Here is a 13679-nt window from a genome sequence, read left to right on the forward strand (position 1 = left end):
TGTAAACTGTTTCTTACAGGATGCCCACCGCCCTGAAATAGTCGGGTTGTTTTTGCGAAACTGAAGCCAGGCAGTGTACTTTCTCCTTATTGCTCCCGGGGGTCGAGGTCGGATAATAAACAACACAATCCTTTTAAAAAAGTCAGTCGAGGAGGACACGTCTTGAGGAGATAAGAGCAGTTTTTCACAACAGTGACTTGCCTGTTTGTAGTGAGTACGCAGTGACAAGTCATCAGAAAAAGAAAACGTACTCCTAAAAGGATAAAAAGCCCATAAAATCGCTTAATATGCAAATCATAGAACCAAAGCAAAAAGTGAAAAGACATGAGAAAGTGACCTTCCTCTCCTCAACTGTGCAGTGAGTTTATACATTCTGTAAAGCAGGCACAGCTCAAGTACAAAGGTTGCCTGAGAAGAGCAGTTTGATCGCGGGGCAAACATTGCATTGCAAAAGCGGGCCTCGCGCTATCTCTACCTTCTGTCAATATCCAGCCCATTTTCATATGAAGAGATCTGCTTTCAGCTGCCGCAGTGCAGACAACCAGTCTGCTCCCGGTGCATCAGCAACGCTCATGTTCCCTCTTCCCAGCACTTTAATGATGCATTTTGATCAGAGGAGGGAAGTGGCTCGATCGATGTCTGGCCGCCTGATTTGTACCGAGCCTGTAATGTGACAAACACGCCGGATGTAAGCACGCGGCTGGGTGTGAGTCTGAGCTGTAGTGTGCCGGAGAACCACAAGGTGCCTTTGACACAGGGTGAATGGTGGAAGTAGGTAAAAGGGATTTCCCCCAGAGGCAGGGTTTAAAAAAAGCCCACAGAGTGCCACACATGGCGGCCGGCTAATGGTAGTAAACTCGACACTGGGGTCGGTGGACTGTGTGTCCTGGATACGGTCATAACAAACTGGAGGAGGAGGAGGAGGAGGAGGGGGCCTCACGCTGATCCTCGGGACCTTTTGTAGAAGAATCTGAGCTCTCTGTTAGATAATTAAGGGTGATTAACCATTGTGAGGTCTGCGAGGGGGCTTCAGTTGATCTTGACCTCCTCTTCAACACTCTATGCTCGACTTCTAACTTGAGATTTCTGTTAACAATTTGGTGCGAGGCTCTCAAAAGATGAGAAAGCTCCGTTTCGCTTCACAACACTAAACACGTCTAATCCGTTTGGGAAGCCACACCCAAAGTCTGCACCAGTGTCCACGGAGGAGCCACTAGACTGCCGGCGTCTGCTGAACCACACGCCACACACAGAAGGACCGGGCTTTTTGGCCAGTGGTGTGCAGCTGTGACTCACTTCCCCTCTCTCCTTTCACTGCCACAGTAATAACAGACTGGAGGAGGGAGGAAAGCCCGGTCTGCTCTCACTGGAAAGTGGGAAAAAAACAAAACGAAACAGACCCATGTAGGCTTTGAGTTGTCGTTCCTGCTTTGAATATCGCTGTCGGAGATAAAAAACCTGTTTAAAAAAAAACTGTAAACAGCCTCAAAGAATGTAAAAGTACATCAAATGTAATTACATGTGTTGATTCCCTACGTCCAAACTTTACAATATTTTATGCAAACAAAAAGGCGAATAATCAAACAGTGGATGCATGTAAAAAAACGTGTTCATATTGTATGTGTGCAACCGAGATCTCTACTCCTGCTTTATTATTGGTGCTTTTGTAACCAAAGGAGAAACGTACAGATGACTGTCCCTTTAAGTTGAGTGAAGTTGTTGAATGAGCTCTATTGGCTGCTGTATTATTGTATTGTTTATATTACAGTCCAGATAGTAGACGTGATCTACTGTACTGTCACGGCGGTTTGTACGCTGCCTTAACTTGAACATAAGCCAATAAAATGAGCCTGTGAATGTGGAGTATTTCTTAGTGTTTGCAAGGAAAGAGAAAACAAGACTCCTATGGTGGAGTTATTCCTGTCCAACAGCTGCTGTGCATGTGCGGGAAGGAAGGCGGGGGGTGGGGTGGGGTGGGGGGAGTGAAGTGATCATTTATTACCCAGCAGCCAACGTTTAACCTGCACTCTGCCCTTTGTTACCTGCCAGTGCCCTCAGTGAGACAATAGATGGGAGCGTCTCTATCAAAAGTGTCCTGCAGAGGTTATTCTAGCGGCTTTGCATTTAGGGGTCTGTGTGGTTCTGTAATCTGGGGAGAGGCGCACATCACGCGCTAAAATAAGGACAGCGTGATAGTCAACAGCAGTAAATACAACACTCGTTCATTTCGGGGGACGTTCCTCTCAGACGCGCTTCAACTTTTAACGCACGAAGGCGGCAACAGAGGAGGATGGAGCGCTCCGGTTCATCTCACTAAACGGAACAAAAGTGGGCCGGGCTTGTGGACAAACTGTCTGCTGTCGGACACTGTGTCTGTTTTTTTTTTTCCTCCTCCATGTGGCTCGGATAGAGAGAAGTTTTTGAGGGCTGGTACCACTCACGAGAAACTCCCGAATCAGTGGGGGCGCGTTTTATTCCGGGAAAGTCCAGCGCGCCGTTAGTTTTTACGCGCGGTCCAAACATACACACACACACACACCAGGATGGCCGGGGTGGAGGATACGTTGCACGCCGCTGCGTCGTCCTGGTGCGGCGACGCAATGATCTACCGACGAACGAATTACATCCACGAGATGAGCTGCGGAGAAGTGGGCTCTCATCTGTACAGTCAGATGTGCTGCGCAGGTAGGTTCGGCCGGCCGCCGCCTCCGTCGCTCAGCGCCTGTAATGGGAGGACGATCGGGTTGGGAGGGGCGGTGCTGATGGCGATGACGTTAACCCTTTCCGTGCCACTGCCTCGAGGGTCAAAGGAGTGGGCGTGTCTGAGCAAAGCTTTGTGCTTTTTTATTTTATTTTTTATTTATTGTTTCATTAACTTTTATTCCACTTTTAAAAAAGAAAACATTTTGATAATCAAAAAAAAAGTTCTCTGGTTCCAGCTTCTGAAATGCAACTATTTTATGATTATTGATAATAAACCAAGTGAGTTATGATTTAACAAGAACGTAATAATAGAAAATGATAATCAGATTCATAAGTAATGAAAATAAAATTGTTAGTGGCAGCTGGAGACGCTCACTGCTCACATGTGAGTAGAGCTAACCGTCAGTGACTGTGTAAACATTCAGTGTGTGTGCTACGAGGCTCACGCTGATGGAGGTGGTCCTTGATGTTTCTTTGTTTACCTCCTGCTTTAATGTCTGAACGTGTCACGAAGATGATCTGTAGTTTCTGTGACGTTTAACTCTTTTCCTCCAGAGGTTTAGGGCCAAACCCGCTCCTCTGTAAACACACTGCCGGACTCTGTGTCTGTTTGTGTGTTTGCTGTGTTGTCATGGCAGCCACTCTCACAAATCACTCTTCCCACATTTCACAGTGACTGTCCGCGAGCATAGGTCAACACCGCAGGGCCCCAGCTGACCTCTCACTTTCTTAACAGTAGTTAAACTCTTGATCAGGGCCTGGGTCTGAGGAGGGTTGTCAGCTGCTGGTTAGACGTTAAATCATCGTTGCACATTCAGGCTTCTCGTGTCTTGTAGTGCAGCTTCTCCAACAGAAGAGGGAGACAGAAGAGGGAGACAGAAGAGGGAGACCCGCATGGAGTAATAACCTCATCTTCTCTTTAATTGTCCCATCTGAAGATCATAAATATAGCTATTATCTTGTCCCCGTGTCACCGCAAGATTGTAAACACCACATGTGGCTAATTACACGTCGTTTTTGAAGGCACCCTCCCTAAAAATGATACTCTTATTGCAAAAGTGAGTGAATTGGAGGCCTGTATAATTATGGAGAGAAGACATAATGTGGGCCACTTGGAGGACAACTAAATGTCTCAGCGTTGATGCTTTTTGGGTTCATTGTCCAGCTGCATCTCACAAAGCTCCCCCCCCCCTGTTTATCAGCACCTGAGTTTGTTTTGAAAAGGAATACATTTCTTCCAGATGTAACAACAGACAGAGCTCGGTCTTATTCTGGTGGTGGTTCATGCCTCCATGCCCTCTTCATTGCCAGCTCCAGGTTAGATCTGCCCCATAATGCCTTGGGGCTTTCATTCCTCACCTTGGCAAACTTCCTCCCCGAACTGTCCAACGTTCATACCATCGCCCCTCAGTCATGAACTCCAGGAAGACCTGCTCGCCAGATGTCACGCCAACATTCCTGTCCTTGGTGGGACTGACACCGCATGTTGTCACTTGCACAGAAGAGCAGGCTGACAGAGGTTGGGGGGTTTTTTGGGTGGGGGTGGGGGGGGTGTTATCGCAGAAAGGCCGGCTCCCCCCGTCTGCGAGGAGGGCGGGCGTGGCCTGCAGGAATGCATCGACTTGCGTGCTTCTCACGCCAGAACTGTCATCATAAAACTCCTATCGGCTCTCGGTGTTCAGGTTTTTATTACCACACAGTACTGCACTGTGTGCGCCTATTGGCACCTTACTGATAAGAGCCACATGATTGCATCACATTACAAGTGCTTCATAAACATACAGGATTGTGTTTTAAATCAATAATTCACAGCTGATCTCACTGCATCTGATTGTGTCAAGACTTCAATCAACTGCTATCTGCACACATTCAGAGTTTAGCATGCAGTGTTTTGGGAGCTGCACAACACGACAGCAATAGTTAAACTGCTTTTTTTACACACGTTGTACTTTTCTGATTCTAGAGCCACTAAATAATCTCTGACTGCGCTGACATCCTCTCATGCTCTCTGAGGCAAATTTGTGATTTATGATAACTTGAACGTCCTCTGTTGCTGCACGACAAAAGTACGATTGGATTATGTTTTCAGCACGTACAAAGCCTATAGTGTCAAGTTGAGTGCTGCAGCTTCCACACACACAAGTCCTGACAAGCCACCTCCCTGTGTAGGTATCAAAAAAAAACAATCTCTCCTTCACTCCGTCTTGTGTCAGTATCTGCACGGAATATTGATGCTCCCAGGGGTGAGAGGTGATGCAGGTATTTTAGGTGCTCTGGGACATGCATGTGGTAGTGAGGGAGGTGCTAGTTCAGAGCACCCCAATGCATAACCGTTCAGAGACTGTTGTGCTGCTGGAAAGAAGTTTTATTGCATGAAAAAGATGCCGATGTAACAATGCTCCTTTTTTCTTTTTCCACTCATGCACATAGACTCACACTGTTCAGTCCACACAGAGCCACAATAGCTGCTTTGTGTCTGGGATCACTTTCTGCTGCAGCGTGGTTACTCTATTAAGATCTTTTTTTTTTTTTTTTTTTATAAGCCACTGGCTCACCAGAAGCAAATTATTCAAAATTGGAAATTCACCATAAGAGCATTAAAATATTGGTCTCGCAGGTTGTTCTCATTGGAGATCTATAACTGCTTCTGTTCGTCCTGCTGCTGCGCTGTACGGAAACAAACCCCTCAGAGCCAGTTCCCCCTCTGGTTGTGTCGTCACGCTCGAGGTTTTTCTCGTTCCGTGTCGAGAAATGGCCGCGGACGTTTGTTTCCATCGCCCCGGCCCCCCGTCCGTGTGGAGGAACAGGCTTTTCATTGAGGCTCCGGTTGTGGTTGCATGGCAGGTCCAGCCTGCCAGCCTCCGACCACACAGCGGTGACTGCCAGCCTGCGCTCGTGGAGCTCAGTTTGTGTTAACAAGCTCCAGTGGGCCGTATCTGTACAGCTGGGTCTATATTAGGGAATACCCCCCCCCCCCCCCTTGTCTTTTTGACAAACGAGTCTCGAGGACACACACTGTATGTTTTGGAACAGCATGGTTATTGTACCGTCCTCCCTAAGATGAACCGAGTTAAAGCTTCTGTTTTTGACACATTAGACTGACCTCTGACCTTTCTCTCCAGATACACAGAAATGATTTATAAAAAAAACAACAGATCTTGCGTTTGAGGACCAGATTGTGGACAGCTGTGGAAATTGGGCTTTGTTGCTAAACAATAAAATGTGAAAAGGATCCGTTTTTTAAAGTTGTTTGTTGCATTAACAATGTAGTTGCTTGACAGCTGAAATCCCGGATATCAGACTATCCTTGAAAATACTAAGCTTGCAGTGAAATGAATCTAAACTAAATGAGTTTGAAAATGTTTGTCATTAGTATAAGATAAATGCAACATGCAAAACAAAAAGCTGTCTTTGGTCTCTTAGCTGCTCGTCGCATCTAAATTGACTATTTGTGCGACTGTAAAGTAAACTTGGAGACACACAGAAGTTAATGACAATCTACATATAATCTAATCTACATATCTGTGCGTCTGCTATAATCAGTGCAGGGGTCTGTGCTCAGTGGAGGTCTCTGGTGTGTGGTTTGGTGGGCGGGACATAACAGGGCTGGTCCAGGAGGGGAGAATCTTCCCTCTGCTCCCACAGATCACTGTCTGTGTGTTGAATGACAGCTTCTGACATCGTAGCCCGCGGGCAGGCATTTTGCAAGGGCTGCTGGAAGAAAAGAGAAAAACAAATTGCAGACTAGAATGTCAGAGACATGCACAGGAAGGGTGAAAAAAAGGGAGTAAGAACTGAATCAGTGGCCTGAACACTCCCACTTAACTACAGGATCACACTGTGAAGCAGAGTCTCAGGCAAGAAGACGAAGTCAAAAAGCAGACACCGTCGTCTCTCAACCTGCTGATTTGTTGTTGATCTCTGAGATAAGGCCGGCATGGCGATGGAGAGGAGATTCAGAAACTACTCCTCTGACAGTGTGGGTAGCGACGTGGTCTTCATAGAGGACTCCCCCTATCAGGGGATGCTCAAAGCCATGGATCACAGGAAAGGTAGAGTCATCTTTACATTGTTTCAGTTGTACAGGCGTGGAGGCCTGTTGTGTTTCCTCTGCTAATTTAATTCTAGTTTTATTTTTAAGTTTTCTGGTTGTATCCATCACACCAGGGTTAAATTCTTTGGTAATCTATGAAGAACTGGTGTAAACGTAGTTAGATGTCTGAAAGGTAGATTCTACGTCGGTCTACCCTGCGGTGGTCTTCTTGAATCAAACGGGCCACGCCCCTTCATGTGTCACGCCGTTTCCTCTTTTTATTGGTCCCACGTGCGGACACCCATTTTGATACGATAGATCGACTAAGCAGTGACGATATCTGGCAGGACTCGCTTTCTAGTTACTCGTTAGGTTGGCTGCAGCTCAGATGACAGGCTGCCTATTTAAAGACAAAGGATCTTCTTCTTCTAATCCAGCTATCAGATGCATTAACCAGACTTGTTTTTTCTTGTGCCAGAAAGTTTGTGTCCTCTTTCCGCGTGACGCTCCACATTACAGCCGCATACAGCATGCTGCGATGAACAGACTATGACTGTTCTTTCAGGAGACTCGTTATCTCTCACCTCATCTTTGACTGAGCGGATGAAAGGAAACATCCACAGCTCGGCCTGCTGCTAAGCAAACACGTTATTTGTAAGAGGGATCGGGTAAAGTTAGCTTTGGTGTCGTTCATTTCTCCTGTTTGAGTTTTTGAATGTTGTTAGACCTCGATCATGAACAACAGTGTCCCGAGCAGCCGGAATAACAGCCGCCATGTCAGCAGATTTGTTTCCTACAGAACTTATAATTAACTTGAGGAATTCCTCTGCCTTTTGGGTTTATTTCACTCTGAAAGAGTCACGAGCGCGTCTGTGAGTCAGCGGCATGATGCCACCCCGACATGGGTGTCGGCACCACAGGATGTCGCTTCCTTCGCTTCCTTCGCTCTCTCTGTTCCCTCTTCATCTGATCTCTCCAATCCATCCAGATAATGTAATCAAGCTGTGTGACCAATAAAACAACATAATGCTTTCACTGTTTCTTCAGATCAGGTCACTAATCACTTCTCTTCAAAGGCAGACTTGTTTTGTTGCATCATACCGGCCTCTGCGTTTGACAGCCACTCTCATCGCCACAGCGAGGAAGTGAAAGTGTTCCTGTGGTAGATAGTTGAGAAGGGAAAAAAAATGAGGGAAAACATTGCACAAGATCAACCTGCTGGTATGCGAGAGCCCTGTTCGTAGTAATCATACTGTGAAGTCAAAACCACAACAGCACCAGTCGTGCAAGTAGAAACACGTTCCTGTAGAGGTGCTAATCTGAGGGATGTCGGCGGTAAATTACACGTCTCACCTGACAAGCGACAAGACACCTTTTATTTCCTTTATGTGGATGGACTCATTTTAAACTACCGAGAGAGGGAGGATAGTTCCCTCTCTGTGTCACCCGAAGCAGCTTGTGCAGTCTCATGTTCAGCCTTGTGGCTTCAGGCGTCGGGGAGAACAAATACTCATCAGACCCTGTCTCTCTTTTCTTAATCTAAGTGATGATCTCAGGAGGGGTCTCATCAGATGTGGGACCATCACTGTGGTTTGAGATTATTATGTTTACCGCCAACCATCTTCTACAGCAGTGGTTCCCAACTCGTTGGTCAGGACCCCTCTGGGATTTCAGTGTTATTGTTGTATGGGATGGGAATTTAGTTTTTTATGACCGGGTCCAATTCCTGCTTAATTTGACTGCCTCGGGCCTCTAAAAATCATTTGACTAAATCCATGAGAACCCTTTGGCTAACTCTTTCAAGCTGGTAGACACATGCAGTCTGTGGCGACTGGGAGAAAGACATTGCTCCCTCTGAAGAGCTCGTAAACCCGTACGTTTGGGAGTCATTGCTCTATAGATAGAAGTCTTCCAGGCAGCCCTTGTGAACAAAAATCTATTTGCATTTTAGACTTGTAACTAACTTGATAGATAATCACTCTCCGTGAGCATTTTAAGTTGTGTCATTGTAATCATTAAACATCCAGTACAAATAGTGATACAGGGATAGATTATGTATCTATTTTTATGTATATACGTGTTATGTTTCTGTAAGATCATTTTCATAGCATGCTGACATTAATGGAAATGTTTTGTACGAATGATCACCGCTGAGCGTCTGTGTGATCTGTCTCTCCACAGATGAACGTGACCGAGTTCAGAAAAAGACTTTCACAAAATGGGTCAACAAGCACCTGATGAAGGTAACATCCGTCTCCAGCAACAGTCATAACGCAATACTTACTGTCATACAAATGTACGTTTGTTTAGAGATGATGCAGATTATGAAACAAGAAAGAAAAAAAAAGGGAAATAAACTCTTCACTTCAGCTTGTAACTGAGTGAATTCTTCCTGGTAAATAGAAGGACTTCAGCTGTGTAAGTTCAGTTCCGGCAGCTACTGTCATATCCCACCTGGTGACAATAGCTTCAACTACACTCAGGAGGTAATGGACTGTCTGATCTAACTGAGTCTCAGGGCTGTAAACACAGATAAACTGGAAACCGATACACGAAGCAAAATCACTTCAAAACAAGTGAAACCTAACCCTCACCCTCTCTGGAAAAGTTGAAGAAAAAAAACAAAAAACATTATACAAACCGCTGCTCCTCTGTGTTAACTGTATGCATGTGAGGGGGTGAGTCACGGACACCTGGCTTCGCTTTAGGAACAGCGGCATCGCTCAGGTTGTTACATTTGGCCTCCAGACCTTCTCAGGGCTCTGCAGGGGAACAGGAACCTCCACAGCTGAACTGTGTGTGTGTGTGTGTGTGTGTGTGTGTGTGTGTGTGTGTGTGTGTGTGTGTGTGTGTGTGTGTGTGTGTGTGTGTGTGTGTGTGTGTGTGGGGGGGGGGGGGTTAATATGTTTGCAGCCGTGATACTGTAAGGCAATACTTGTCTAGGGTTCTGGCCCCATCTCTACATAGCCCCAGCTCTATGTAGTCAGGTGCAGAATACAGGGCTGCGGCTACAATGACAATCATTTTACATATCAATTAATTAGTGATGAAACTATTAGTCACTTGACAGAAAACAAGTGATTTATCAAGCTCAACATTCACTGTAATGTGAAGATGGCTCTGACTATTTGCTGTCCTTCTATAGACTAAAAGATTAAGAAGTGAATCCACTAAAACATCAAGACTGTTATCAACTAAATTAAAATGTTTCATACAGTCTACGGTTAAATGACTCCCTTACAGACACGTTCAGGTCGACGAAGCCGTGCTTTCACACAGGAACTGAAGTGTGTTAAACTGTGAGGAATGTCTGCTGCCCTCTCCGTGTGCGTCCTGTCCCAGACGACCCATAGTCCTCGTTTCTTTGTCTGGAAACCCCCCAAGTTTGGGTCCAAAAGAGCCCGAGCGGGTCGGCGATCTGGCTGCCCTCGAGGCATTTTTGGACAGTCATGTGATTAAACTACGAGGACATGAACGCTCCATTTTTGTTCGACAGCTTGTCTCCACTGTAGCGTGTCTTCAGATTACAGAGAAGGAAGACCAGACATAGTGTTTTATTTCAGTTTTTGCGAATCCTACATCAATGCAGACCACAAACATTCATAGAAACAATACTGAAAGAACAGTTGTAGAACGTTTTTTTGTGTGTGTCAAATCCAACCAGCGTCTGTCTGTCTGTCGTCTGTTCTCCTCCCTCACGAGTCCCTGCTGTTTTATACCTTCTCTCATCAAACTGTTTCTTCTTTCCATCCTTCATCCTGTCCTCTCATCCTTTTCCCATCAGCACTGGAAGGCAGAGGTAGGTGCTGTCAGTGAGCAGAGTGCTGAGTGGACAAACATTCATGTCTGCCTGCATGTCTGTGTACACATTTCTACCCTCTCTCCCTCCCATACGTTACCTGAGCTCCTGAGCTTCTAACCCCTGACCCTTGATTTCCTCCTTCATTTTAACACTCGGCCTTCTTTCTAACTCCTGTAAGAGCCTTTTCTGCAGTGCAACTGTAACTCACTACAACAGCTAAAAGAAATAAGAAATACAGTTTATGAAGTCATAAGAGGCGTGTGCATGAAGTCAGCTGGACGTGTTATCAATATATACGTTTATACTGATAATAGTTCTGATATCCTTCCTTTTGGTTATGACGTAATATTTTGATGATCAACTTTATTGCTATGATTAGGGGGACACGGCAACATCACCACATCCAAGAGGATGATGGGAAATAAGCGACCAAAGAACCCTTAACGTGTTTGGAAGAGAAAATGAAGGCAAACATAAACATATTTACCCAAAAAATCTCTTCGATTTTGCTTTACTGGACTTCAGGGTTGAACTTTGACCTTCTGTACATGGCTTTACTCTGCAATGAGGGATTTTAACCAACATTTTAGTACTCACTGTGGTTTTCACCTGAATCACAGCCAAAATTATGAAAATACAAACTTTAAAGAACCCCAAATATGGACGCAGTTGCCACTGCAGGAGGCAGACAGTTGTTGTGCCCCATCCTGCCCCGTAAAGGAATGGTTTTAAAGTGGGGTTGTATGAGGTACTCATCCACAGCAGACCTGTTTCTCCAAACTGGGGGCGTGCTGACTCATCCACTATACACAATACACTGACTATGGATAAGAACCTCATACAACCCCACTTTAAAACATCCAAACTTTCCTTTTAAGTTGCTCTTTTCATTTTTACATAACATTACGGGATTCAGTCACAGGTGTCTGTGCCTCATCCAATCCCTGTCCACTGTCTGTGTTGAGGTGGTCCAGTGCTGTTTGTATCATGTGTGAACGTTAAGCTGTGGCTCTCCACTGATGCTGACTCAAATGTATGGATCAATATTCTATCACCAACATTTGCCTCCTTGTCTTCTCTCCACAGACCCAGAGACACATCACTGACCTGTACGAGGACCTCAGAGATGGACACAACCTCATCTCCCTGCTGGAGGTGCTCTCCGGAGAGACACTGGTGAGCTTCGGTGACCTTTAACCCCTTAGCTATTAGGACATCTGCTTCTGCCTTAACCCCCTGTCCTGTCCAAACCTGTCTCCTTGTCCCACTGACTTATTCTGCTGCCGTATTTGTTCTCCTGTCCAGTCAGCTGTAACGTGAACCGCTTTCTATGTTTTTCTGAGCATGTGTTGACTTTGATTCTGTGGAGGTTTTTGGACATTTCAGAACATGCTGCGGTTATGCGCACTCTTTTTTTTTTACTTTCCTTACCGTAGCTGTTTTCTTGGGAAAACACCTTCCGGTGATGTTGCCTTTAAGACACTAATTTTCATTCTTTGCTTCCATCTCGTAACCTTTCTGCGCTGACTTGTTTGACCCCTGGTTTATTTTCCTTTTTCTAATTCCTGCTGACCTTTGCCCTGACCTCTTCCCCTGTGCCTCCGCCTTCCTCTCTTGCGATGCTCTTGCTGCGGTAGCCGAGGGAACGCGACGTTGTGAGGAACGTGCGGTTGGTGAGTGGCGCCAGGACTGCGGGCGTCGGGCGTGGCATGCGTCACCACCCCAGGTGGCTGCTGGGTTGTGCATGATGACAGTCGCACTCCCTGTATTGTTCCCCTTTTCTGTGTCCACATCGTCGTCCTCCATTTTATCAGTGAGCTAGCCGAGGTCAGGAGTCTGTGAGGGGATAGCAAGTGCTAGCAGAGGTTTTAGTGGACTCATTTATACAGGCATTGCTTATTTAAAAGTAGTTATCTTTCGTATGTGGAGTCGAGTAATCAGGTCTTTCAACTTTAAGTTTTCACTCAAATTTCAATTGGAACCTTGAAAAAACATACTTAAAGGACCCTACCGTACATCCTAGAAAGAAGAAGACAATATTCACATGATCCTTTTCATGATTTGTTTTCTTGGTTTCTTGAATGGTTCATGAATCCAAAGCTTCTCATCACTGGGTTACACCTGAAGGCACCAACCAGGAGATTCTTAACACAATCGTTCCTGCGTGCACACCTGCATCACCAGGACAGGATTATTAAATGTTTTTGAAATGAAGCAGAATCAGTGATCTCATGTCTTTGTTAAATATCAAACTGGCCTTTTTTTGACTTAAACATAGAGACCATCGCTGGCATGCTCCAATAGTTTTGGGTTCCTTCACTGCATTGAAAGCAACGGCACAAATTCCATCACATGCGAGCTGATATGTTGACTAATTCTGCAGCAAAGCTTCTTACCGCCTTAAGACGCGGAGCACCAATGCATGCCGTGGCCAACGCTGCTGGGTAACTCTGTCCCGTGCAGGTTTAGAAATCAGAGATCCTGCTCGACTGGACTGCGCCTCAGTTCAAATCAAAGACCGACATAAGATGTAGAAGGTGTTTCAGAACAACAGTGCAGAGGAAAGTTGATTGCAGGTCGAATAGAAAATGAGGATTGAGAAGGATGATCGGGGGAATCGCTCAGATCGTGTGTCATTCATCAACATGCTCTCACCTGCAGACATGCTGGCTGGTCTGTTCCAATGCATTTCTGGTGTCATTTAGGGTCAGATCTGACCAAACGCTTTGATCACAATCACGCAGAATTTGAAATCGCTCTTCAAATTTGCTGTATTTGAATTTTAAGTTCAGACCGTGACTGTGATGATTTATTTTATCCAGTAGAGTAGATTGTTTGTTTTAAGCACAAACGGTGTTGCTGGACACCGACACACCTGTTCCTCAGTCACGGGGCCTTGCTGTTTGTCGATCGTTCAACACTCTTTAATGAGTTCTCTTCCGCTCTTGCAGCCGCGGGAGAAAGGCCGAATGCGCTTCCACAAGCTGCAGAATGTACAGATCGCCCTGGACTTTCTCAAACGCAGACAGGTCAGTAGACCGGGACATTTTTAATAATGCACATTTTCATAAAACGAGCATTTGGATGTTTCTGTTTTCCTCCTTGTTGAGTTCTGTTTCTCTGTTTCAACTTTCCGCGGTA

At 45.6% G+C, this 13679-nt stretch overlaps 1 protein-coding gene across 1 annotated transcript in view; it reads left to right on the forward strand.

Annotated features, from left to right (window-relative positions):
* The window catches only part of pleca (plectin a), a 101421-nt gene that overhangs the window by 57957 nt on the left and 29785 nt on the right, over positions 1–13679 (forward strand). Inside the window, exons 5-9 of the mRNA XM_076105620.1 lie at positions 8918–8979; positions 10521–10535; positions 11625–11714; positions 12176–12211; positions 13490–13567. Of these exons, the coding sequence (XP_075961735.1) occupies positions 8918–8979; positions 10521–10535; positions 11625–11714; positions 12176–12211; positions 13490–13567 (281 nt within the window). The remainder of the gene's footprint in view (positions 1–8917; positions 8980–10520; positions 10536–11624; positions 11715–12175; positions 12212–13489; positions 13568–13679) is intronic.

Source organism: Anarhichas minor, unplaced genomic scaffold, assembly GCF_050575085.1.
Source record: "Anarhichas minor isolate MPS153535 unplaced genomic scaffold, ASM5057508v1 ptg000033l, whole genome shotgun sequence".
Taxonomy (NCBI): domain Eukaryota; kingdom Metazoa; phylum Chordata; class Actinopteri; order Perciformes; family Anarhichadidae; genus Anarhichas; species Anarhichas minor.